The sequence below is a fragment of the Pterocles gutturalis genome, unplaced genomic scaffold (genome assembly GCF_000699245.1).
Source record: "Pterocles gutturalis isolate BGI_N339 unplaced genomic scaffold, ASM69924v1 scaffold28324, whole genome shotgun sequence".
NCBI classification, from domain to species: domain Eukaryota; kingdom Metazoa; phylum Chordata; class Aves; order Pterocliformes; family Pteroclidae; genus Pterocles; species Pterocles gutturalis.
In genome coordinates this window covers 5,167-32,522 of record NW_010136634.1, presented here as the reverse complement: position 1 = coordinate 32,522, position 27,356 = coordinate 5,167, and the positions used below count along the sequence as shown (strand labels likewise).

Genomic DNA, 27,356 nt, shown 5'->3' with positions numbered 1-27,356 from the left:
TTAGGTACGATACAACAAATAACCACTAAATGTAGTTACTGGTGGATGCTTGGCTGGTATAGAGCCAGTTGCCAGTCTGAGCCAGACTTCTTGACCATAATTTAACTCTAATAAAGCACTTCCAGTAATTACTTTGCCAGTGTACATGTTACTATTAATATTTTCAGCCTGAAAAGTGAGTTTATCTATTCCATCAATGACCAGATAACCAGAGGCATGTGGACTAAATGATTCAATGGTATATTCAAAAACATAGACCCCCAGATATGGAACATGGAACTTCCCAGTTGCTGGGGCGAACGAAGCTCCGTAGTTGACATCCAGATTGGTAAATCTGATGGGTCCTGGGGTCGTCATTCCATACGTATGAGAAGCAAAAAAAGCCACCATAGGTGCATATCTGTATGATCCTTTTGAAAAATCTGGAAGGGAATAAAGAACAATTTCAAGGAATGTTAGATTGTAGAAAGGCAATTTGGACCAACCAGAAGATCAGAAGCAGCTTTTCTGAAGTCACATCATCCACTAGCTTGAAAAAATGAAACACAGTATTTCTGCATGGACACAGAGGTTTTCTATATTGTATGAAAAGCAATTTTCTTCAAGATTAATGCTAGCAGTATCCACAGAAGAATGATTTTAGAAACAGCAAGGGAACTTTGTCTATATTGTGCCATCACTAGGGCAGCTGCTCTTTTTCTTTTCTTTCTTTCTCACCCTGTCCCCTCCTCCCCCCTTCCTGCCCCCATGAAGTTTTACCCACCCCAGGATCTCTTTCATTGTTCATCTGTATGTGCTGAAGACAAAAATTTTCTCCACAGGAAAATACTGGAAAGGTTTAGCGCTCCTGATGTTAAGTGAGGGAATGGAAGTATATGTTTTTCTCTTCCAGCCGAGCATGCACACTATGATCCCCTGACACCATACAAATGATTTTATTCACTATTCATATGCTGTCATGAGTGAGAATCAGCCAAATAACTGCTGAAAGCTACATAAAATTCACATTCCTTGTGGCCTGGATGTAAATTATTTATTTGTTTTCTGGACTGAGTAAGCACAGTTTCCACTTTCCTTTCTGAAATATCTTTCAAGGGCTGTATCCTTTACTGTTGAAAATCAGAGGCATGCCTAAAGTGACTCCTTGAGGCCATAGGTCCACACATCATGGTAGCTACTGGTATTTACAGAGCATCTATACTTGTGCCGAAGCTAATATTCCCCAGTGATGTGATTGCACCTCCCCCCCTCAAAATCTGTGATATCATTTTCAAATACATCTATCACACACCCTCCCACTCTGCACAATTCAGCGGGGAGCTTTCCAGCTATTACAACTGGTCCTAGCCCAATTTAATCCCATCATCTGGTCATATTAAAGAAAGAGATAATGAGTCAACAACGGGGGATCGATGTCTTGAGCACCAAAACACAGGACGCTAGTACTTGAGTTGGCACTCATTAAAGTGAAATGTGAGACCTTTGACCAGGAAATGCTCTCTACTTAGGCCCTGGGGCAGAGGCTCATACTGCTAGCACATTGTATTACTAAATTCTTTACTTGCCGACACTCAGAGAATTGTCATTCACCAGCTTCATACTGCAGTTGACTCCTCCAAAGGGGTGGCGACAAGCACAAATAAAACTCTGTCTGTCGTTGATACAGGTTCCTCCGTTCTGGCATGGGGAACTGAAACAAGCTGAATATGGCTCTGGGAGAGAAAGGGAGGAAAACCAACAATTTCAGTTGCAATATTATTGCAGTGACACTTCCCAAGTTTTCAGTATTTTAAAAAGCCTCTCTGTCAATTTATAAAGCCGGTGGAATTTCTGCTCAGGTTCTAATGTGAAGACCAACTTCAGATCCTGTCCAGGCTATTCAGACTCTTTGCTAGTCCAGCCTCCCTCGTTGCCCAAATATAGCATACCCTGAGTTAGCCTCCAAGATATTCAGAACCACACATAAATGCTGAGTTCTGCTTGCATCAGAGGGCCAAGTACATGTAATAAGATGAAAGATATCACAAAAGTAACTTTGTTTCACTCAACTGAGCATTTCACTCAACTAACATTATAAGAACCATCAAAAGATTGGTATATCTGAACAGTTGTGCTTGTACAGTCCAAGAGACCCCTGTCAACAAACACAAACCTTTCCTTACTCATTTCTCCACTCCTGTCCTCCTTAACTTAATGACTTCCCCCCTCCCCTGCAATGTAAGTTTAAAGCCAGCAAAGCTTGGCTACAGCCAGAAATTTTTCCTAGGACATGCTCCTTACAAGTCTTTCCATACTAACCTAAGGCATGGTGGCACTACAAGTTGTCCTCAGGACAGACTGAAGGATACTCGTTCCCATAGATAGGTGAGGGGGCTGAGAATCCACCCCTCCTTGCCCCAGCCTGACACAGAGACCCGCAGTCCACCCAGCACCAGCTGCTCACTCCCCTCTTCCAGCTGGTTAGGGTGGCAGTGGATTTTCTGTGCTGAGCCCCACACAGCTGGCTCAGCTTCCTTCTTCCCTTCTTATATGGTAGCCCTCAGACACTACAGCAAACCAAGACACCAAGTAAAAATCAGGCAGTCTGCAATCATGCGATCAAAGAAACATGTTGGGCAAACTAATAAATCTTTACTAAGAATGGGAATATGCCAAGAGGCTTGGAGCTGACCATACTGCAGGAGCCCTTCAGAAACAGAAAGCAAAACTGGAAAGAGACAATACTGACACATCCAATTGTATTTCCTTCTTTTGGTGAGACAAAACTCAGATTTTGTACTGCTGGTGTACAGGTTGTCATAGACTGTCCTGTCTGTGACATTACTCACCCAAATGTGTCACAACCATTGCAGGGAAGTCTGGCTACTGGTGATGAAAGATCTTAAACATTATCAAAACCACTTCCAGTACTTGTCCTTGCCCATAAGCAACTCAGTTCCAGGATATTTACCAAGATTGTTGTAAAAGTTTTGTATTGCAAGCCACACAAATTATAGCAAATGGTTGGTTTTGCAGAATGCCCTCACTGAGGATATCCTTGCCTCTTTTCCTGACTATGTATGAGCTGGCCAGATCCCACCAAGCCAAGGCAGGGAAATCTGTCAATCCAGTGCTGCTGAGCTGTCAGACAGTAACTACCCAGTGTAATGGTATTATGTTTTGTCACAGCAGTTTGGGGGAGAAGAAGAATCAGACCACATTAAAAATTAAATATTGCTATGAAAAATTCTGAACACAAAGCATTCTCAAGCCATACATCTTTCCTTTCTCTCACTTTGGTCAGATGTTTTAGAAAATGAACCTTTTCTTTACCAGGAACTACCAGCAGAGCTCTGGAAAGACAACTCCACACAGTCCTGTGATGGTAAATCTAGACTGGTAGGCAGGAACTGGAAAAGCTTTTCATAAAAGGGTCTATTTATTGCCAGGGAAGTGTTGAACTGGATCTTCACATAGTTGTTTCGGTAATGTCCATAGTTACCTTCAGATCCCCATGCAGCCGTTTCACAGACTGCTGCCTTAAGGCAAACTATTTCCATGAGAAATTTTAGTTCCGTGAGTAGAAAGCTAACGTGCATTGTACGGTGCCACTTGAATTTGCACTGACAGAGCATATGGACTTAAAAACACAACAGTAATTCTTTTCCCAGAAAATAATGTCCATCCCATAATGCCCGAAATAAAGCAATTTAGGACTGCCATGACTGGGGTCACAGAGCAGGCAACTGGATATGAGCAAATAATATTTTTCTTCTCAGATAACAGTTTTGCCGCACACTTAATTGAAGGTATTTTTCACTCACATTTACCAAGCGTCCACATATTTACCAAGTGTGAAAGGAAAGCAGAAAAGGAAGGAAAACAGCTGATTGTGCCAACTGTATCATATTCCCAAAATACCAAAGCTTTGTGTAAGCTCATGGCAGTCTCTCTGCTAATTGGTCTCTACTTATCACAAACAAGAAGTAAATCCAAGAAACAGGAAAAAGATCACAAAAAGGAAATGATAATGAGATTGAGACTAGTTTTTTAAAGTCTGCTGAAGGATGATTTTGCCTGAACTTAACCTTGGATTTAAATACAATTCAGACATAGCTACAATAAATTAACCCTTGAGGTGCAGCATTGCTTAACAGCAGCTGAGGAGCCTGCTCCTTCTGCTAGAACTAGGAGAAGCTGTGAAGAGGTTTAAGTCAAGTTGGGATTTCCAGAGTATGAAACAAATGCCCTAGATCTCCACTGAGCAGGTAACCTCTGTGCAACTTATATGTGATCTTACAATAGCATGGTTTTGCTGTCATTTCTGTCTGAGGCTGCCCCTCTGCCCAGTATTTTCTTTTTCTTTTTCCTTGCTGAAGGGCATCTTGAAACACTATGTCTGTATTCTCTGCTTGGGTGAAGAGGCCAAGAGGTTCAGATTAGGAAATAATTTCCTACTGTAGTACATATCCTATTTTTAATTAATCTTTCACAACATAGTAGTGGAGATGGGCAAAAGATAGACACTTTATAAGTTAAAGTCTTAAATTGGAGCTATCAATAGCAGATAAACTGAACGCAGTTGCTATTTACACTTGGTATGGTAGGAGTGAGGGGAGACAGTTAATGCTGAGTTTTGCTACTCTTCAGGAGGCCAAGCAGCCAGAAGCTCTTTTGGGAAATAGACTGCCAATGCTGTACAAACAAATCTTCAAACAAATAATGAAGCTCTGGCAGTATCTACTGGGGTATTGTGTAGAAGCAAATCAAATATTTAGCAATTTAATGGTCTCCTTACAGAAAGAAGTGACTCCAATGGTTCAATTTGTAAATGTCTGAACAGGAAGTACCTTACCAACACTTTCTCAATATTTAGTTATCAGTAACTGTCTCTTGGGAACTCCCAGGAGATTGGAAGATCCTGGGAATCTACTAAACTGCCCCTACCTGCACAGGGTCAGGCTGGTTGTCAGTCTGCAACTATTAATCACCTCTGGCTTAGCGCTCTGAGTCTGACAGTGCTAAAAGCAATGAGCATCCCCAGTAGCCTAGATCTGAGGAGTGCCAGGGAGCAGCAGGAGAGGGGCAGCCCCACCGGGGCCCGCAGCCAGGAACTGAGGGTAACAGCAAGCTGGTGCCTCACCTGGAGAAGTGACAAGCAGAGCGTGGCAGGTCAATCATCATAACCAGGGTTAGTTACAGCCCAGCATGACTCAAAAAGCCTGGGATTTTGACTTGAGCTGAAACGGGGATCCCAGGCCCATGGGGAGGGTATGCAGCCTGGGGGCTAGATCAGGATGCCCAGGGAAATTAAAAGCTATCAGATTGTCAAGACTGATCTGAGCTATCTGGGCTCCAACAACTCTGCTTCTCTGTTAAGCAGAGGTATCTAATATTCCCAGTGTGATGATCTGAAGATAATTAAATTAAAAACAGCAAAATATTTTCATCTACCTGTTAGCCTGAGTAGACATGCAAACTTAAGCTACGTCAAACTGAACTAGAACAACCAAACGTGCAATTATAACACAAGATGCAAAAAATATTAAGTAGGTTAATTTCACTGCAGGCTTGAATGATAAAGCAACAACGGAAGCTTGCATTTCTGTTTGGAGTCAGAAATCATGCGAAAACAAAATCAGAAATAAGATAGAGAGAAAATGAGAATTAAAGGAAATCACCACTCTCTCACATGGATGCACTGTTTTAAGTACATAAATATAACACAGCAGCACTCTCAGTTATTCATGTTGGTGGGAGGGTGGCATAATCTGAATAAAGCAAAACCACAACTAACATGAGACATGCAACAAGAGAGTGCATTCCCCTTTGAAAAGCATGGCAGCTTCTCGGGTCTCTAGAGAACAGGCAGCACAAAATTGCAATGGGAAAATGGGAACTGAGCTAAGCTGCCCTCATGGTGCGCCAATCCTGCAGCAGAACAGTGCACTGGAAGGTAGGACCAGACATGATCCATAAGCAAGACTAATGCAGAGTTTACTGTATGTTTCTTTCTTTAAAGGCTGTCATCTCTCCTATGTTAGTTACTCAAAGCTGCCTTAAGACCATTGCTTTTTTATTCACCTCGGGTTGCCAGTACTGTTAGTATCAGGTAAAGTATTAAATTTTTCAACCCTCATACATGTATAGAAGCCTCTAGCTGGCATAAACCTTTTCTTTTGCTCGTTCCACAACATGGGAAGTCTCCAACCCTGTATGTCCCTGCGTACATAATGCAAACTCACATTGTTTCCTCTTGATTTCACATGACCACCAAGGAACGTATTAACTCGGGGCCAAATCCTGAACTCACTAAAGCCAATGAAAATCCCAGTATGTTAGAGTAGGATCAAATATTGAACATGTTGGGATCTATGAGAATTGTCATTCACCTCTTCCAGAACTTTATTATAACCTATTTTAATTGAAAAAGACAATCTAAGATTGAATACATTCTATAATTAGCCAATTATGCCTTCAGTTTCTTCTAGAAACTTTAGTTGAGTCAGCACATATCTCTGGATTGTCTCCTGGAACTTGAGAGAAAAAGTTTTCCTGGACAAGTTAAATCTACCCAGGCAGAAGATGGATACTTGTTAATTAGGATAATGGCCTTCTTTAACTTGCAGAAATGTAACGTATGTCTTTGCTATGCATGAAATATCATTAAGTGCAAAAGCTGATGGAAAAGTCTGCATAAACTTTGTTGTTTAGGAACCTTGCTTAAAAATAGGGCTTTTCAAACATCTGCACTTTCTGTAAGAGCGTGCATACATACAGTGTTATCAAGCAAGCTATTTGTTAAAATTCAGCAAGAGATAAATAATAAATAAGAAATGCATTAATTCATTAACGTGGAGTAAAAAAACAGAGCAGGTGGGAGCTTCCTGAGCTCCAGGCAGGTAGCACTAGTGACATTTTCCAACAAAGTAGAAAACTCAGGAAGGATCAAAGGCATCATATCTCATTTTCCCTTAGTTTTAATTGTGAAAAAAGATTTTGAATTTCCATCCTGTGCAGTGGCAGGAACAGCCAGAAAACAGAAATGACTGAGAAAGAATTGCCATTTTTAATATCAAAATATTCAAATTACTTTGTAGTAAGAATCTGGTAAATTTTGTTGCATTTTTAAGTGTGTCTACCTTGGAATAACTGGGTATCCTCTATGACTGAAAAGATAACCAAGGACTGAAATCCTCTCAGCAGAAGCCAAGCTACTCATCGGATTGGGGCTTTAAAAAGGATCCTTTCCACTGATTACTGAAATGTGCTGTACCTAGGACAGGAGGAGATGAAGGAGGGAGGGGGGGAAAGGGAGGGGAGAGGCATAGAGAGGGAAAGGGAGATTGCCCCTGGTCTTAGCCTACGAAAAAGAGTATAGCTCTTTCTACCCCTACTGCTGCTTACAAGAGGGACCACATATCCATTCAGAAATGTTCATAAGTTTAAGAATGTTTTACAGAAAAGGTTTAAGTCCAGGTCTTTGAAAGTATCTGGACATCTCTCTCATTTAGAAATCTATCTTGCTTATTTTAATGTGACTTAGAGTCCTCTGAGGGTTTCTAGTCACTGAACTGCTCATCGTTTTCTGTATTTTCCCAGAAACGATATTTCCATAACATATTAGCCTGTGTTATTGACTTTCACTCAACTCTGATACCAAAAGTCGTAACTCAGAGTTTGTATTTCTGTGAATTCATCCATGTGAATTCATTGCATATGATGACATTTGAATTTAAGTTCAGAAGTGAATCACACTCAAAACACCCTTTTTAAGAATGGGAGCTCCTACTTAGCTGTGCTGTTCTCCAGATGGACTTGAGCCAAACCTACTGTATTGGCTGGGCTCCTGATTCTGCAAGAACACACTGTTGTAATTGTAACTGCACTAATAATCTCAACGGAGTACTGAAGGAGTTGGCAAAAGCCTCATTACAGTCATCTGGTGTATTCACTTGCTTCAAGTTTTTGATATTCCTCATCCCCACTGACACTGCAAAGTACTGATGCAACTCCAGATTTCTCCCCCAGCTTGCTTTTTTTTCTTTTACTGAAATTGCTAATTGAGATGCAGGCACAAAATTCTTGCAGTTCAGATTTTGTCTAAATTGTAAGTTACACTTAAAAAGTCAAATTCTCAGCTGAGTGTGTGTGCATGCACATACATCTTAAACTGATCAGATGTGAATTTATTAAGGAAAATTAAATGCAGCTTCTAGATGCCTCAGTGGAGAGTCTTCTCATAAGAAAAATAAATTCTCTTGTAAGCAAGAGACTAGATTAACCTGAGGTTCCCCTGAAACACTCTTTATGGCATTCTTTGGACTTTTTATTCACCCTCAGCCAAGTTCTGCCACCTCAGTTCATCATGATGGTTACACAAGCCTGTAATACAAAGACTCTCAGTTCTAGGAGAGTAAAATGCATTACCTGGATCTATAGTATTATCTGTGTTCCTCTGACTTCGGCTTGCCAGGCTCATGGTGATGTTTGCTATCCCTTTTTTTGCTGGAGGTGGTTTCTTTATAACTGGTTTCAGCTGTTTCTGAATTTTGGTGATATTGTTCATTCCACTTGCCACCAATATGTCAACATGCTGGGTTAAATTTGTCATGATAGTTCCTGCTTTTATTTCAAGTACAGATTCAATGAGCTCTTTGAGGCCTCTCTGCAACAAGGGGATATCTGGCTGAGCAAGTTTAATTAGTACAGGTATACTCGCGTTCACTTTTTGGATGCTGCCGTTGGTATCCTGACACAGACCCCAGGCCTTGTGAGCAGTCTTGTTCAGAAGTGGAATGATGTTTGAGAAGCGGATCGACTTGGCCTCCAGGGCCTTGATCCTGGAACTCAGTGTCTGGAGCTGAAGTGAAACCACCTGTTCTTTCTCTGTTGAGGCAGCTTTGGTTTTTTTCAGTGAGACACAGTTGTTTGCCAAAAACTTGGAAATTTTTGACTCCGCATTCAGAAGGCGAACCTCATGGTCCTTTGATGCCTCCAAAGAGTCAATTAGTTTTTCTTCCAGGCGCCTGATATCTTGTTTTTGATTGTCCACTTTTGACAATGTCTCATTTAGAATATAGAAAAATCTTCTGAAATTGTGGACGGTACTTTTGTCAGACTCCTTGTATGGAAGATCAGAAAGCAGTGGAGCTTCTTGTAAAGTGATTTCATCTTTCTTGCCAATGAGCAGTGCCCGGAGGGATTCATTCAACTGTTGGAACTGGGGAATGAAAGCCAGGAGGCTGTCCAGTTTCTCAGCTCTGCCACAGCAGACATCAGTCTCATTTCTCAGAGCACGTAGTGTATCTTTCAGTACATAATTATCTTGAATAGAATCAATAGCACTGTTTATTACTACCATCGTCTTGTTTAATCCGTCTTCTATTTCCATGGAACATTCATTAATATGACTCTCAAACAGTTCCTGATAAGCCTGAGATTCATTTTTAAGTCCTTCCTGAGATTTGGAAAGCTCCTTAATTTCCAAACTCATTCTGTTGATGACAGTCGTGAGGTTTTCAAGCTTCTCATTCATTATTTCAGCTTGGATTTGTTGTTCATACTCTGAAGTCAGACTAAAAGGTACCCCTTGTTCAATCAAGGGTTGCAGGATCTCCATATCATAGCACAAATCATTAATTTGCTCATTCATTTTATCCATCTTGCTGTCCAATGGAAGTACCAGGTCAGAGAGACTTTTGTTTAGGACAAGCACATTCTCTTGTGCTGCTGCCAGCTGCGTTTGGAAATCCCTTCTGCTCTCTGACAGCATGTCATCGCAGACTCCCAGAACAGAGTCTCTCTGAATTTCCAGTGCAACACTGAGATTGCTGATCTTGGTATCCTGGACTCTTAAGTCATCGAAGATCTGCAGTACCATCATGCCTTGTTTCTTTACCTTCTCATGCAGTGTGAACATGTACTCTGTAACATTGTACTCTGTGATCTCATCTGCTGAAGGGAGGTTTTGGCTTGAAGACTGTTCAGCTGATAACAGTTGTTTATAAGCATCTTTCATTTCAGTAAGAGTCCTATTTAAAGATCCATAATAAATGACACTTCTTGATTGTTGATGCTCCAAGTTATCTTCCAAGGATTTCTGCTTTTCCTGTAAAGCTTTCATAGGCTTGTTACAAGTAAGGGTCACTTCCTCTTTCATCTGCACCAAATGACTCTTTAGCTCCAGAATGTCAAGCTTTGTTGGTGCACTGTCTTTCTCCTGAGCAAATTTTTGTTGGGTTTTGTTCAGATGCTGTACTAATTCTTTTGTATTTTCAAGATCTTCTGACAAACTAGACAGAGTCTTGAAAATTTGAGCCACGCTGTCTTGCGTTTCACCTTGAAATACTTTAAACTGTTCTCTGACAAGGTCTTTGAAAAATTCATTAATAGTTCTGGATTTGAGACCTTTGGGGAAAAAAGAGAAATATGGAAACAATCAAACCAATTGTGTAAGCAACATTTTTTTTCCACAATGTGAGCAATGTGCTGCACAGAAGTGAAATACATACATCCCCACTCCATTTTACCTATGCATATAGCAAAACTTAAAGCTGAGGAATGTAGAGGATGGCTGATAAGTGTTTGAAGACTCATCCCTGTTTCTACTGAAATCAATAGGAGTTTTGTTATTATTTTGAAAGGGCAAACTCAGATTCTGCATATGTGGTTTCAACCTTGATCTCATATAACTAAGCTGCTTCTGAGCACTGAAATGAGGACAACTGTATGCTTTTGTGGCTTGCTCATAAGAAAATGATGTGTCCTTTCTCCACTGAAAAGGAGAAACACCAGCTTTCTTAACATTATGGTAGAGAAGTGAAAGCAGAGATTACTACCTTCCTATTGTGTTGTATGTGGTAAGTGATCATACAACACTGCAAAAGTGAGAAAGAAGCAAATAAAAATAGCCTTATTGAATATCTGTAGTTAATAACATGACAACTGCTGCAAAAAGCAGACATTTTGAAGATACAAATCTTGAGTCAGTCATGCATGCCAAATAGCTCCTAGGAATACTGATCCTGAAAAGCACTAGACACAGGTGAATGTGGGAGAACTCTGCTCCTGTGACTAGCATCAAAATATGTCTCATATAGCCTTAGATGGATTAAGACAGTCATAAAATAGTGTTCATCAACAGTGCTGCATAACATATTTGAATTAATTAGAGCAGTAGTTCTACTCCGGTGAGATTAGAAGGATTTTTTAAATTTGTTCTCCAAAGATATCCACTATGTCCAGCTAAAACACTGAAGCATTCTTTGCGTGTTTTTTCCAAGCCCTATGAACACTTGCAGCCAGCTTGTGATGTAATGGTTAAACCCTTCAACTTCTATAATGCCTTGATGACCATTGGTTCTCTGACTAAAACTGTATTGATAAAGGCAGAAGTTCTCTGTTGCCTTCCTCTATTTTCCCCTCAATTACTTCTATAGCCTGGATTTTATTGCTTCATCTCTAAAACAGCAAGGCATGTTCTGAAACCTTATTTGAAAGCACATTCTCAGCAAGAGCAGTAAAATGGCAGGAAACCCAGTGCAACCTTGGGCTCCAGGGGTGCAAAAGGATTCCAAAGAAAAATGGGTTTATTCATCAAGCCGAAGAAAAGCACAGTATTTTTTCTATTCAGGAGATTCATTTGAATTGTGTGTATGTTTACAGCTGGAAACAGAGATAAAGTAGTTGGTAATATTTGCTTTTTATGAACTATAAATTAGTCTCAGTCTTTATTATGTCTGGAAAAATGAACAGTAAACATCCCTACTGCTTAGGGGAGAAATCTGTCCCTTGTTCAGATTGTTCAGGGCAGGATATAATAGGAAGATGCAATAAGTTTGCTAGCCTAGAAAAGAGCTGCTTCAGAAATACAGCACGAAGTTTCCTAAGCAATAAACTCAATTACTGTCAACTGTGGTCACAGATGTCACAATTTTTACATAAAGTATAAAAAACCAGCAGTGATAATACTGGGGTTTCCTTTATTATTTTACTTTTTACTAGCTGAGTAACAAGTAGATGACTAGACAGGTTTATACACATGAAAGTGCACATGAACATGCACACTACACACAGAGCTGTGTCAGTGAACTTCAGTGAAGGAAAAACAGTGAGATAAGATATCTGAGAATAAGGATGTCCTGGCAGCTGAGAGGAAGAACCAAGATACGAATGCAGAGTGAAAATAACAGACATGTAAAGAAACAATTGTAACTGATGATTTGGTCAGGTTACTTTATGATGCTGAAAAATGTTCTGTGCTTTAAGAGACACGATGAGCTGTGAGGAAAAATTTAACTGTTGTGAAAAGAAACGAGGGTACTCTACACCTTCTGTGAAGAATTACATTTCTTCATTTCAGCAACAAATCTTGATAACAGACCTCTGCTGCGAGAGGTCCTCCACAGGATCTACACTGGCCTTCTCTTTCGGTGACAGTCAAGAAACTGCCAGGCTCACTCTCTCCCCTTCCTGCTGTATTTAGTTGGATCATGGGTGTTGCATGGAGCTCAGCTCTGGTTTTCAGGTGTTCTTGTTATCAAGGGGGTGGAACCTGATAAAATAGACAACTTTAGGTTTTTCTCCCTTACTTGCTGGCTGGGACAACTAGGTACCTGGTAAGCAAGCCCTGTTCCAAAGTTTACCAGGGGCTGTGGGAGTCTGCTTCTCCACAGAAAGACCTGACACAAATTTGTGTTGTAGCTGACAACTGGGGATATTCTTAAACTTGAGCTGAGAACACACATGAGTGCCTTCATGGATGTAACTCAATTTCTCTGCTGCTCATTTTGAAATAGAAAGGTCTAAACTACCTGTGAACATTAAAGATCTCTTGCACCTTTGATGAGATTATAAATTTTAATTTTAACTCTCTGGCTGAAATCCAAAGTGTGTAATTACTTTGTGTCAACATACACTCCCTTTGCAGTTTCAATTATTTGAAGAATTATGTGCAAAATAAATGTATGTACACAGTAGACTGTGTTAGGTTTATATATCCAGCTGTAAATGACATTTCTAACTTGGAAGTGATTAACACTCCATTGTTGAGTTCATTTTTAAAAGAGTGCACATTTTAGTAATGAAGAGGAAAGGAGTCTACAAAAAGGCTTGATGTAGAGCGAAAGAAGAAATAGCAAGTAGTAAGCAGAGTTTATTAAATTCCAGGGATAATGCCAAATTATTTTCTGAGTAAAATGTAGGAGCAGTCCCCTGAGTACTGAAAACAATTTTTAAAATACACAACAGGATTCACTAATCAAATTAGAGGAGTTACTCCAGTGGGTGTTGCCCTGTATCAACAGATGACAAGTTTGTGGGACCAAAGTCTATTTACAGATGAAACCAAGAAAGAAAGACTTTGTAAACAGTATCGAATTATTTGTTCACAGAAACATACCTCGCTCTTAACAAACTGTGATACAAAGCTGGGCAGCCATTAGAATTTCTGTGACAAGAAAAAAAGCTGATTAATGGATATGAGCAAAGGACCTGAGCATTGTGGGAAGAAAACAGAAAAGTGGGGAGGAAGGAAGAAGTCTGAATAGCATGAAGCAACTACAGACAACTGTGCTTTGAAAGCACATTGCTTCAAGACGACAGTGGTACCGGGGAAGGTTATGTTTTGCTTTGGGTGAGCTTCGAAGACTAATTTTTTTTAGCAAGTGTGATGTGCCTACGCTGCACCTCTGTACCAAGTTAGGGGACAGCATGGAAACTCCTTCCAGTTCTTGCTACTTTAGGATGCTCTATGCCCACTTGGAGTATGACTGACTGATTTTCGCTGGACAGAAACTGCCCTTGCCCTTTGAGACTAAATATACAAGCCAACACAAACACTAAGTTTGTTCCCTCTCCCTTCCTTCCCTCATTTGCTGTTTACCTATGTACAGGGCAAGAATAACCTGTATTGGAGTGCCAATAATTAGAGTCAAGGAAAGTAGATGATAGCAGCATTTTCATTAGAGCTACTAAATTAGGAGATACATTGAGAACGTAAACCAAAAAAAGGGCCAGCAACTGGAGATTTCACGTAAGCAGGTATAATATAGAGCACTGCAGATAAAAACAATAAGGGCTTGAAACACATTTTCAGAGAAGTGTGAAATAATGGGGTTTTTTTGTACTGCACACTTGAATTAGGATTTGGACCCTTATATACAGACAGGGAAAGGAGAAGCGGGAGCACAGGGTGCAGCAAAAGACCTCTTGGAATAGCATGAAAGTGGCAGCTAGAATGAGTGTAATATAAAAAAGAACAAAGGGAAAGCAGACAGGAAATGGAAAATATTCAAAGACAAATTAAATGTACGCCCAAGGGTCAAGAAAGCCATCTAGCAATATGCGGGGAGGTGAAAACAGGTCACCGAAGGAGAGGTGGGATAAATGTGAGCCAGGGTACAAGAGAGCCATCTAGCATGTGACACAAGCAACTCAGGAGACAGAGGAATGAAAATACAAGGAATAGGACCACACCTATTGAGAGACAAAAACACTTGTTGTTTCATGCAGTTTTATCTCAATGTAAGGAGCTCAATTTCCCTCATTCTATTTTTAAACAACAGAAAAGTCCTCTGAATTCTAAAGTATATAATACAAAAAGTTCGGTGAAAATTCCTGAAAAATGAGAAAAGCGTTGCACATCAAGGAAAAGAAAGGCTCAGTCTCAATCTGTTTGTTAAGCAGCACTTGTAGTTGGGTAACAAACATATCTTGCTGTAGGATTCACAAAGAATGGACGTGTATATCTGCTGGCGAGGGGCTGCCCAGCCTCCTGATCCCTGGCCATGTCTTTCTCATCTACCAAACACGAGTACAGAGGTTTATCAAAGGTTGCCTAGTGTGATCAGAGGCAAATTTAGCAGGATGTTTGCCATGTTATAAATACAACAACCACAGAATTCCTCAGACGTTTTCCCTGCATATGTGAATTATGTATTAAAAAATATTACTTAGACTTGGTCACAAAGCAAATATTACATCCTTCAGCAGCTGTCAGATAAACAAAAAAACAGAGATAAGAATATTTGCAGAAGCTCTAATTAAATGAAAAGGCCTTAACAGTGCAGTTACCATGTAGACAACATAGGACCCAAGAACATAAATTTTTTTATCAATATAAAAGTGACAGATCATAACAAATGCCAAAATAAACAAACCCCTCTATTATGAAATGAAACTAAAAAAGTTCTCCCTATAAATGTTGAGAAATAGAATAGGACAGCCTATGAATGCTTTTGGCATTTATATTTTTCTGGCACCTTTAACTGGATGAGTGATTACATTAATTTATTTCTCTTACCTTTTAGAAAAGACTGGAAGTCTCTGCCCTTATCTTCATTGATTTTGCCTTCCAGAGAAGAAAGCATCTTGCTCACATCACTCACTGCAGCAGCAATGCTGTCAAACTTCTTCTGTAGAAAAGTCAGTTTCATCTCCTGGCTGCTAATCTTCTCATTCATTTTTTGTGTAAGCGCTTGGTCAGAGAACAAAACGAGAAGGAAAGAAAAAAAGTAGTGTTACAACATTGTAGGGCAGAAAAAAAAGAAAGTGTAGTTGACTTGAGAGACATTAGCTGGAAGTGGGGTGAAAAGTTTGAATTTTTAGTCTTGAGTGAATCATCTTGATTTTTGTCATGTATCATGTATTAGTGACACTCAGCTGCACAGCAATAACTAATTACTGAAGCATCTATATCTATTAGGAAGTATTTATAATTCTACAAGAGCATTTTGAATGGTTAGCATATTTTAATCAGCATAATGCGATTCTTCTTCCACCTAGCGACCTATAGTTTATACAGTTAAATCTCATTTAGTCTGTCTCAAAGCTAATCTTAAGGCATTAATTTTTACTTGCTGTTTATAACATAACTTCATGAATTTGCAAGGCTTGTATCTGAAGGTATACATCATCTTTTCAGCATTGGGGTCAAAATAAAGACTTGTTCGACACATCCGCAAGGCAGAAAAACAGCTAATAGATATATGACTTTGGAGTAATCATTAGCCTGTCACTGAGAAAAGATGCTCAATCTGTGAAGTCAAATTTACTTTAAAACCTACCCAAGCTGTTCCTGACACTTGGAGTCTCTTCAGGTATCCAAAGGCCTAGCTGGATGCTTTTAAGACAGATAGTGGTGAAGAAGGCCTTGGTCTTCCAAATTAAGACTCCACATGACTTCAGCTAGCCATCTGAGTTTCACAGCTCACAGGAATGAAACTTAGTCTGGGATTTTCAGAAGATGCAGATAAAATTAAATGCTCTAATTCCTGTAAGCAGAGCTACAAAATCTCTTCAGCTCCTTCAACAATTCAGCCTAAAGGGCCCACCTTAGACACATGGTACCTTATCCTTCATGATACCTTACCCTACATGATCTAGGCCATACTATGACTTAATAAACTGCTGTGCAAGAGATTCTTTAGCAGTAGATACAAACATTTATTAGTGTAAATTTACAGTATTTCTATTGATCTTGCGTCACTTTTCATTATGGCATCATTGTCTATTTCTATTACAGCCAGCAGTTATAAATCACGTAGAAGCACAGGGGCTTGAAGTCTACAACAACAAAAAAGCAATTTATATGTAAAAGGCCAGATTCGTATGACTAAACTTTTACTCTTCAAAACTCTAGTATGTAAAAAAAATAAATGGATTCTATCTAGTTTGACAGCATTTGGGAAAATCCAGAAAATTCACTAAACGCACCCAGGCAGTGCAACCAAAGCGTGCCAACACCCATGAGAATGCTCTCCTGTAGAGGCGTGTTGGTTGTAAAATTCATAATTGGTAGAGCCTGGTGAATAAGGCTGGCTGTTTTAGGTTAGGATGTCATCATCTCCAGCTGCTTACTTTTCTCATGGTGTCTACTTACACAGACTCAAAATTGTATTTACAACTCCACCACCTACTTTAGAGTCTGACAATTCTCCCCAACGGCACTGTGGAGACAAGCCATCAATGGATCTTCTTTGTCTGAATACTCTTCATCATAATACTACTTGGTGACAGACAGACAGGTTTGGATACTTCTGCTTCTGGCTGAATTGTTACTATGAGAAAGTGATTTGAATTCATCACTGGCTCATGCATAGTCACTGAAACTGATAGCTAACCTGCTTTCTTCAGTTTGGTTTCTGTCAGTTCCTACTGAAGGGGGAAGACAAGCTGCATAGACAAACCTAAAAGTGAGGTTTAGATGTGGCATGGCTGCACAGCGGGATCTGGAAACAGAAGCTGGCTTGCAGAGTCCTGGTCTCAGGTCATATTTGCAGGGTTGGCACCATAACAGGTGCCTCTCCTAAACTGACCCCATTTGATTTAAAAATAACTAAAAAGCAATTAACATGAAGCTCTGAGATTCCAATTTCAGAGTTATTTTTCAGAGCAGAATTCCTACCAAAAGAAGTGGAAAGTTTTAATGCTCTGTTGATCAAGGTCACTTTTTCATATGGGTCCTGTCTGCTTTACTAGACAACATCTTCCTCTCTCCAGTACTGGGACACTTGGTTGCTCCCACAATATCATCAAGGGCAACAGCCTTCTCCTAACTCCTGTTTGAAAGCACCTTTCCATATCTCCATGCCAAATTTAGTCTTTCCCTCTCCCACCTATGCTTTCTAATTTTTCCATGTATCTATTTTGACTTAAAGTAAAACACATATATGGACATAAGCACATACATGTGTACTGTCTCCATAAAAGCCTGTGCAGTCTGGATTCTGACATCCTGTTCTCCCAGCATGCATGAATATCCCAGCACCAGACCAGTATATTGACAACTGACCTGAGAACATAACTTGCCTTATTATTTGGTTCCATAAAACGTTTTCAGATATAGGCCAACTGTGTGAGTGACAATAATACCTTAGCGTGTAAGAGCTGATGATTACACAAAAAGCCATTGTAGATACTCATAATCAAAACATCAACAGATTCAAAAGAAAATGGAGGTAGTAAGAAAGTTCAAGGAGCATGCCTTTTTTACACTTTCATGTCTTGTCCATGTTCTGGCTCCTTGCCATATAAACGACAATCTCATTTTGACAGAGAACACTGACGAATAACTTGAATATAATTTGTCACCAAAAATTTACCTGGCAAATGCAGTCTCACTCACTGCTAAGGAGTATATCACAAGCAGAGAATAATTTCTTCAAACAATTTCCTTATTCAAGCATGTTTCATATATTTCTTCTGTTGTTATTTAAACACAATATGCTGATTGTTGGCAGTTCTCCGAATACACAGACTTTCTAAATAACTGCATTACCAACATCTCTACACCCTCAGAGGTGGTACAGACTGGAATATAGTATAGTCTATCAACTACTTGAATACCTCTAAATCACAGATACCTTTTCAGGGGTCTTCATAGTGAACACTTAATATTTTAATTCATGGTTAATTGGAATGATCTGATAAACCACTCTTGTTGCTGCTCCCAGTTTAGTGAGTGTGCAAACATGCCTGGCATGAATAAAATTCTGTTCCCATGAATACTTATGCAGACAACTATGAAATTAATTTTCTGGAACATTTGTGCTGGTAAACTTTAAATCATACAGATGGTAATGGAAAACAAAGGGAAGTGATCACACCTAACAAGCCTAGAGGCTAAGAGGTGAAGAAGATTTTCATGCAGCAACCACCTAAGGTAACTTCTCAATGTAGATGACTATTTGAATAAAAGTATTATTGCTACTACCCAGATCTTGCAGTGCTGAGGTCTGTACATTACTTTGCAAAAAACACACTGACATTATGTTCCAAAACCTTACAGTCTAGATAGGTTGCAGTAAACACAGTAGTGAGCAAATGAATAATGTAATAAGAAAGTCTCAAACATCTCTGGTGTAAAGCTGTAAACTGTCCCTGTATTGCTCAGCTATTTGATCATCCTAGATGGAGTAGCTTAAAACACAGCTAAGCCACTTCTGCTAAAGTTTGAAGTGTCATTGTACTGACTTTGGAGAAAGCACCAATTTTTATAAGAAAATATATACCAATAATCACGTATTCAGATAATACCATTAACATCACTACATTTTCTTCTATGACCAGTGATGGTCTATACTACTCCTAGATTTGGTTTGGGGTTTTTTGGTCTGTGTTGTTTCAAGTTTTTTTCTTTTTTTTTTTTTTTTCTGTTAATTCATCTCTTTTACTCAGTAATATGAGTTTAAATATTTCTATGCAAAATGACTTTCCTGGTTTTAGTTTAGTCACAAGACACTCTATAAAAGCTAAGCTACTGGCATCTTTAAACACAGTTTCTTCTGCCTATCTTTATCAGAGAAGCATACTACTAAACCATGACTGCTAGAATCTCTACTGGTTCATTCAGGTCCCTTCACCAGACAGGGATTTTTCTCAAATTGTTTTTGTGATCTTAGTGAGTCACATGATCAGTGATTTGGCTAGAAGTGACAGTAATTACAACAGCTGACCTGGCCTGCTGAGGTCCTGAGGAGCTCCTGATGTCCTCTCACTGACAGTTCTGCTGCTTTCAGCTTGATTGCTGTGTATAAGTGATTGTTGTTCTTGAGCTAAAAGAGGGAGAAAAAGGAAAGGATGTGAGTGAACCACTGAACATGGCAATCAGGATTCCACAACAGCTGCTTTCTCTCTCTATTCTACACCAACTTTACCAAAGCCTAATCATCTGCAGTGATTTTTGTTATCTGTTTAGCCCATCTATAACACAGTACGGGACCATATTGATGAAGACAATGAATGCCTTTATAAATGGCTTCCTGAGACTGGCAGGGGTTAGAGTTAATACTAAAATGTCAAAACTTTGCCCTATAATGAAAATAATTTTTAAATCTCAAGGGCTACAAATTCTAGAGGAAGATTTTTAGATCAATATAAAACATCAGTACAAAGACAGTCAGCTGTAAAATAAATTAGGATTTTTTATAGCTACAGAATTAGTCAGGTTTGTTGAAACTTTGTTTTGACAGATCACACAAATCTTCAACCATGGAAATCTTCCCCCTAAAGGCAATGGTGATATTTATCATTGCAGCATCTAAAAAATAAAAACAATTTCAAAATGTTATCAAATTCTAAATTCCAACAAACGTCATCTGAGATTTGTGACTGGTACGTACACTAAAATCTTCACAGAGGTGATAACTTTGTAAATATTTTCTTGTGTCATGGCAGATGAGATTTCTGTGCTTATTTTACATCTCAGCCCAAAGATCCCAAAGCAATTTGCAAAAAAGCTAGACTAACATTATTATTATTTCAGTATTACAGCTGGTAAAATTGAGATCCAGAAAAGTAAAGTGCCTTCACTCACAAAAAGTAGGGAACAACCAATGGAGCTGGGAACTGAACAGAGATTTCCACCTTCCTGACTCATTTCTCTAGCTATTAGGCTTAACTGGGCCACCTCCATTTCATTATTGTTTAAAAAATGAAATATGGACAAAACAGCTTGTACATTTGCTAATGTAAATTCATACCAATTTTTATATGCTTGCTCAGCTCATGAAGCATTTTAAAGTGGATGTTGTTCCAGCTGGAGCACATCTAAGGAATGCCACTTATGTAGCACTGATATGATTTGCGATCATACAGTACAAGCAGAATAACTTGGGTATTGTGACATTATTTTCCATTTCAACTATTAGAACCTAGTCTGGCCATAATGTGAGTTTCCAAGGAAACAGTAAAATGCTGGATCAAGAAATTCCCTATGTTTCATCAGCCACTTGGCAGTATAAGTGAGGATCAATAGATTACATTTAAGGACAATATAAGGTATCTGAGGTTGTAAATGAAGGCAGGGTAAGTAACAATTAGGTGGGCAAATCAGAGCAAATTATAAGGACCAAAACTTTCACAGAATTAATTGAAATTAGATTATAAGAAACACTAAATCCTTGAACAGTTATCATTTCAATAGCTTCTGTTATCTTTCTGTGGCATGGTTATTGACAGGAGTTAATACTTGCATTCAGCCCAATTAATTACAGAGGATTTATCAAGTGGTGATATGTTGATAAAAATCTATGACAAGGGAGTGAGTTACTTGCCTGTGATAAAGACCATCTGATCAATGTCCTTTTATTCTTTCATTTACCTGACTTTCTGTTGCTCTGAATGTGTTCACTGACAGTGTTACTGCTAGGCACCAGGATTTTTTTTTTATACTATCCATCTTATTTTTCATCTGTCCTGTTAAACCAACAGCTCCACTCACAGCTTCACATTGGGGAATACCCAAGCCCTTACAGTTTTGTTCACTTGAGAGTTTCAAGGATATATATTTATTGCTATGTACTTGTTTTACTAATGCTTTAAACTGTTCAGGTAACTTAATCCTTGTAAGACCCAGGACATAATATCATCCTGTTGGAGTAAACCAGTAATGGAGCAAGTCAATAGTGCATTATACTGCTACTAAAAGCAGCAGGGACTGCACACACACACAAAAAAAAAACCTGACCTAGAGACAATACCTCATATTGTGCAGTTATTAAATTTGATCACTGTATAGGAAAGTTACTTCTCAGGCAGCATTAGAAATTCAGGGTTTTCATTTGTGAAACAAATTCCAAAGAGTCACTGGCAATATAGCTTCTCCTACATCATTCTTCCAGCATGAAACACTCTGACACATATGTGATTAAGTCTTATGTGCTCTTTGGTCCCACAGGTAAGATTTCCCATCCTAGATGCTGAACAGCAGCAAATGTGATGGGAGCACCAGACTGAGACTCTAAGATATATATTCTTTAGGGTAGAAAGAGCCATCAAATGTCTCGCATTTGAGACCTTTTTAAAATTGGATATGCTATGCTCAGTTTAAGCTAAAAAGATAAAAGATAAAATAAAAATCGGACTTCTAGACGCACCTTATAGGTGCCATTTACAATAACAGAGCAATACCAACAAAAGAAGCACAATTCAAAATGCTGAGCAATGAGGAGTCCTTCCAGTTCCTCTGGGAGTTTCAGGGTCCTCAGCAGCTCAGAATACCAGTTAACACGCATGAGAATTTAACATTAGGCTCCTATCACTGAACATATTGGCCTAGATGTATAATTCATTGTCCCATGTATTTTTAAATACAGTGTGTAAAATTATTTCAGAGAATATTAAAAAGATGGAAATTGGATCTTTTTCTCTCAATATATTTTTGATGAAGCAGGAGCAGCCGAAGGAAAATCCCTGCAGGGAGTTTGGTAGTTTCCTCCCATTCCCTATGATTCAAAGTCAATTGCTACCTTTTGTGCCTGCAGCTCACCCCACACAGAGGATAGCAGACGACATCACTTGCTCCAGTGTGGAACATTTTACAGCCATCTGCTGGAGAAATTACATCTCTACCACGCAAGAGAATTCAGCGCTAACAATGGCTGAGGCATTGTCGGCAACTCTGAGGACCAGCTGTTTGCTGCAAACCACAGCCAGGGCAGATGGAAATGAATTAATACACATTAAGTCACCCCAACCTCACTCCACAGCAAACCTGAATTCAAATGCAGCATGATCTACATTTGATCTTCCAGTTCTTGAAATCATTTGTGACACAGAGTTCAGGGACCACACATGCATGAGGAAATGGGGATTTCTTCCCCTCCAACATGAACATTGTTTTCTTCAGGTTAAGGATGAAAAGTTAAAATAAGGCTGCATTTAGTAAAAATGACATAATGAACTTTGCAACTCAATTTTCATGCCCTTTCATTTTAGCAGTTTTGTTCCCTGTTAAGCATTTGATCTTCCCAAATCAAAATAATGATGTGTTATTTGTTGAATTGCCCATCTTGTGCTGTTTCATGAGACTTGTAAGAAATCTCATCTACATTTTTCCCTTTGTGAAAGTTTCTTGCAAAATTGCATTGTCCATGCTGGACTAGGATCCACATCTGATCTTGTGTTGCCACATAGGAGGCAAAGTTAGAAATAGTGATCTGAACACATCTCTTACCAGAGGCTTTTTTGTCTTACTCACTACGCTACTTGGAGAAGCATCTGTAACTGAGCTGTTACAATGAGGCTGCCAAATATGGTTTACAGATATCTAGTAATAACTGTCAGACGGTGACAAGTGTTTCCTCCTGCTTAGACTATCAGCCTGAAATAGTTATGTACTATTTCACGTGGTTTGAGAGAGAAGCTAAACTGGAAGGCATTTTGAATTATCATTTGCTACAAGCAACCCACATCACACTAACGGTGCCTTCCCAGGATGTGAAATATATTGTCACAATACCCCCTTTCCCTTGGCACAGAAACCCTTGGGTAACAGTTCTGTTGTTGAGCAGATCAAGTGCAGTGAGGCCAAGCGGAGGGCTCAGCAACTCTGGGGAGCCTCAGTCAGAGCTTACAACGTCTCTCCTCCTGCTGTTGTAGAAACAGAGTGCCTGAAGACAAGGCTAAAGGGCTCCCAGCTGTTAAAGTTCATTAGCTGACATCCCTTCATGGGAATTGAATAATACAGGCAGGACTTGTGCTGGTGGTCTGCTCCTCATGGGAGGCAGGATTCCAGAAGCAGGGAAGAAGAGCCTTTCTGACATAACACTTTTAATCCCAATCTCTTTAAGCACTTCAACAAGCATTAATTAATTAAATAGCCCAATGTCCCTTGAGGTAAGTGTCATCTCAATTTTCTAGATGGGTAAACTTGGGTATGCAGATTATAAGTGGCTTCTCCAAATTATTCAGCAAGCCAGAAGAGGTTTGAAAATAGAACCCAGGAGACGCAATTTCAAACCCACTCTTGTAATACTTGACAATGTTTTCCTTTATTCTTATTTTTACACAGACGCCACTACAAATTGAGTTATACAGCTTTTCTTTTTTTTCCTGGTCAATGCTTCCCTGTTGTTTTGATGCCATTTTGATTTTGTCAACAGTAGTCTCCCCCTTCAAAAAGCATTTTTTAATCTATTTTTGCTAATGTCTGCATTTTTTAAAAGCAAACCTTTAAAAACATCTGATACATGCTCACTGGACAGCCTTGCCGCCTGACTGTGTCCTGTGTTAATATCTGACTCCACACTCAGCTGCACAGAATTCTGTGCCTACTGAGGTTCTGGCTCTTCAGCATTGAAATTTCCCTCCTGGATGTGAATAACAGTGATTTCTCTTCATTCCTCTACTTTAATTTTTAATCACAGCCTCTACTTTACCACCAATGATTGAATTCCCTACCACATCTAATGGCCTTTCTTCTAATATTCATTCATTTAAAATATGTATGCTGATGCCGTATCTTATTTTTCAAGGGCAGCTTGTTTAAGGCCAGCAGCAAAGAAATAGCTATTATACAGATGTTAAACTACAGTACATTGCCATATGTTTGATCACCAGGGCAGAGGTACTTGACTGTTCTGTCAAAAAACGGGCACAATTATACAGGGATCATGTGTAATACCTAGGAAAATTCAGTCAGTGCTGAAATGAGCAACAAAAGTCCTACTCAGTTCAGAGAGAAACAAAGTTGATACATTATTTTATCGTGCCTAAAATATATTCTTGGAGCCTGAAACTGAAAGCCAGGAGAATCACAGTGCCGCAGATGAATTTTACAGCAAGCATTCAGCGGCAGACCTGGATTTAATACCCCCAGCACTGCAATACTCAATAGCTAAAAGGTCAAAAGTAGAGACGCACTGAATGCAAACTCCATATTTTAGCAAAATTTAATAAGGTTGAAGAGTTTCTGAGTTTTATTTATAGTGGAAGAGAGGAAAGGACATTCTGATTAGCTGCTCTAGAAATTCATGTGCAAGGAAGAGACAATATCCCAAAGCCTTTTAGTCTACTGTGCATTTTTACTGGTTTTAAATTAACAGGAAGAACTATATTGACTTTCAGCAGAGACATTTGTACACAAATCAGATTGTATTGTTTTACTTTGTTGAAGTGAATAGTTTCAAATCCTTACAACTGTACTCACCTTTGGGTTGGCAGTTTTGCCCACTGTACCCAGGACAGCACTTCCACTCCAGTGACGTTACTATTTTATGTTTGATTCTGTAGGCTTGGTGAGTTGCTGCCTGGGACCTGTAAAACAAGACCATTGACAATCTATTTTAGGTGGCCAAACAGGAGTTGTAAGATACCTGTATAACGACATTGTGTTATCTTACATGTGAAATGTATCCTTTCATTAACTGCTTGAAAATGAAAGTGAAGCCTAACTAGGGTTTGGTGTTTCAATAATAATCACAGTTTTACTATTTCAGCATTCAGCTCATCTGCATGGATTTTAAAGGAGCTTGATGTTTATTTAGTGCTGTCAGGTTCCTTCCCTGCATATCTTATCCAGAAGTCATATACTGCTAAGTTTTATGGAAGATATTACAATTTACATCTACTAAACTGGAGAGAATGAGCCAAAAATACTATTGTGAAATGCTGTTTTCTCTGAAATCAGTGAAAAAAGCATTCATGATGAATTTATGCCATGTTGGTTCATAATTAGCACACACTGGAAGCCTTCCATTCTGATTATTTTAAACGAGATTATACAAACATTAATCTGATAAAGCGTAAACATTTCCACTCTGGAAGTCAATGAAAGGAGGGTATGGCTATGTAATTGTGATGCCTATTACTGTTAAAGTACAGATACTGCAGAAGCAGCAGCAATTTTGTTTGTGTTCCAACGCATTCTGCACATCCTGTCTATTCCATGACTTTTTAGCTTTCTTAGCATCTGAGAAGTCAGTTTAGAATGGACACCCTGCAGTAGGGTATACAGAAGAAACTAACTACAGCAAGTCTACTTGCCTCTTAATATATTAAATACAAAATACAAAGTTTGAATAAAAATAATACTGTACAGTTCTGCTAGTTGCTAAACATTATATGAAGAACACCTCAAATCTCTGAAAACACAATTATAAAATGGTTACAAAACTGCTTTGGACACACAATCAATGCCTAAATCATTCCAGAAAGTGAGACAAAGACTGTCAGACCAAAATCCTCCCACCAAATTAAAAAATGTTACCTTGTTTTACACTGTAGTTAATCTTGTCACCCCTTCACAAGGGATGTAATATTATATATATTAAAATTCATGGCAGCTGGAAGGAGCTTTGCATGTGTCCTCAACCAGCTTTACCTCTGAGAAATGGCTTTTTCAGCAGCAAGAGCTAAATAAAGATTAAGGTAAACTGAAATTAAGAGGGTTCTCAGTTCTTCTGCTGTATGGGGGGTCTTATTCTATAATTAAGCTACCTTATTCTGCATTAGCATAATCCATTCCTGAAAGCACCCATAAAAATGAAGTGTCCATGAAGAATAGCTATTTCAAAAATAGCTCTCCACATAGACAAGCCCCATAAGAGTAAGTAGTACAGACTTACTTACAGGAGCTAATTTACAAGGAGCTAATTTTCCTACCAAAAAGAAATCAGAGTTATTGTGAATCTTCCAGATTGAATTAGACAAAAATCTAGCAACGCTTCAACCACAGTGTCCATTCCACAGTTTTGCAATACCACCGACTAAATTTCAGAGCCATAAAATCCTAGAGATACTCCATTCCCAGTTTTACCTCACAGCTTTAAGCATGTTCTGCCATACCACTCTCTGTAAGAGGCTTTTGAAATTTTTCAAGGAAAAAATGTCTTACAACCTCTGTTTCAGTTTGCCATTTTCCAGGCCCATGCATTAAAATCCAATTTCATTTACTATTGAATCTAATGTTTGGAAAATACAATAAGGCACCCAAACCACAAAGGACAATCTGATTATGTTTAACAGTCATTATTTACAAGCTGTATCCAGGCCAATTACTTTTCTAGGTTCACTGCCTGACCAAAGCTGTGCCAGAAATAAGCACCCAGCAGAGATATAACAACAAAATACTTATGCCTCTCAGGGGAGGCCTTTTGCTCCAACAAAGTACAAGCTCAGAAAACTGCACAGGAAATATTTTCTTTCCCACATGTACTTTAAAGCTTTGTACATGTGCACCTTTCCTTGTAGTACTCCAGTAGAGGGGAGCAGGCAGTGGGCTCACTTGAAGACTTTGAACTGATCAGAGGGTGCCAGAGCAAAGGCGTGCCAATCCTGTATTGTGGAGCTCAAGGACACTTCCCAGTCACAAGCTTCTATACTCACTGTAGGGACATCTTAAGACCAGACCTGAAAACATGCTAATCTGCTCCCTCCTGTTTTCATTTTAATTTCTAAAGACATAGTTGTATTAATTATGCAGCTGGTGATAATTAAAGTAATTGCAAGTATTCTTTCTTCCTACTTTGACACACCTCTGAGCACAGGATCCAATATGCCAAGTGCGAGGCTCTGCTCTGCCTGATGAGAAGGTTTCCACGTTGTCCACTACCACTGTAGGTAAGAGTCTGGTATGAACATAAGCACACCAGTTC

At 39.1% G+C, this 27,356-nt stretch overlaps 1 protein-coding gene across 1 annotated transcript; it reads right to left on the bottom strand.

Annotated features, from left to right (window-relative positions):
• On the bottom strand, positions 1–27,356 carry MMRN1 (multimerin 1; the record flags this gene model as incomplete). The annotated part of the gene is made up of 7 exons (XM_010082385.1): positions 1–422; positions 1,566–1,712; positions 8,410–10,389; positions 15,284–15,457; positions 19,437–19,535; positions 24,911–25,017; positions 27,237–27,356. Coding segments are annotated over 7 exons (3,049 nt in total), but the record flags the coding sequence as incomplete, so codon positions are not given.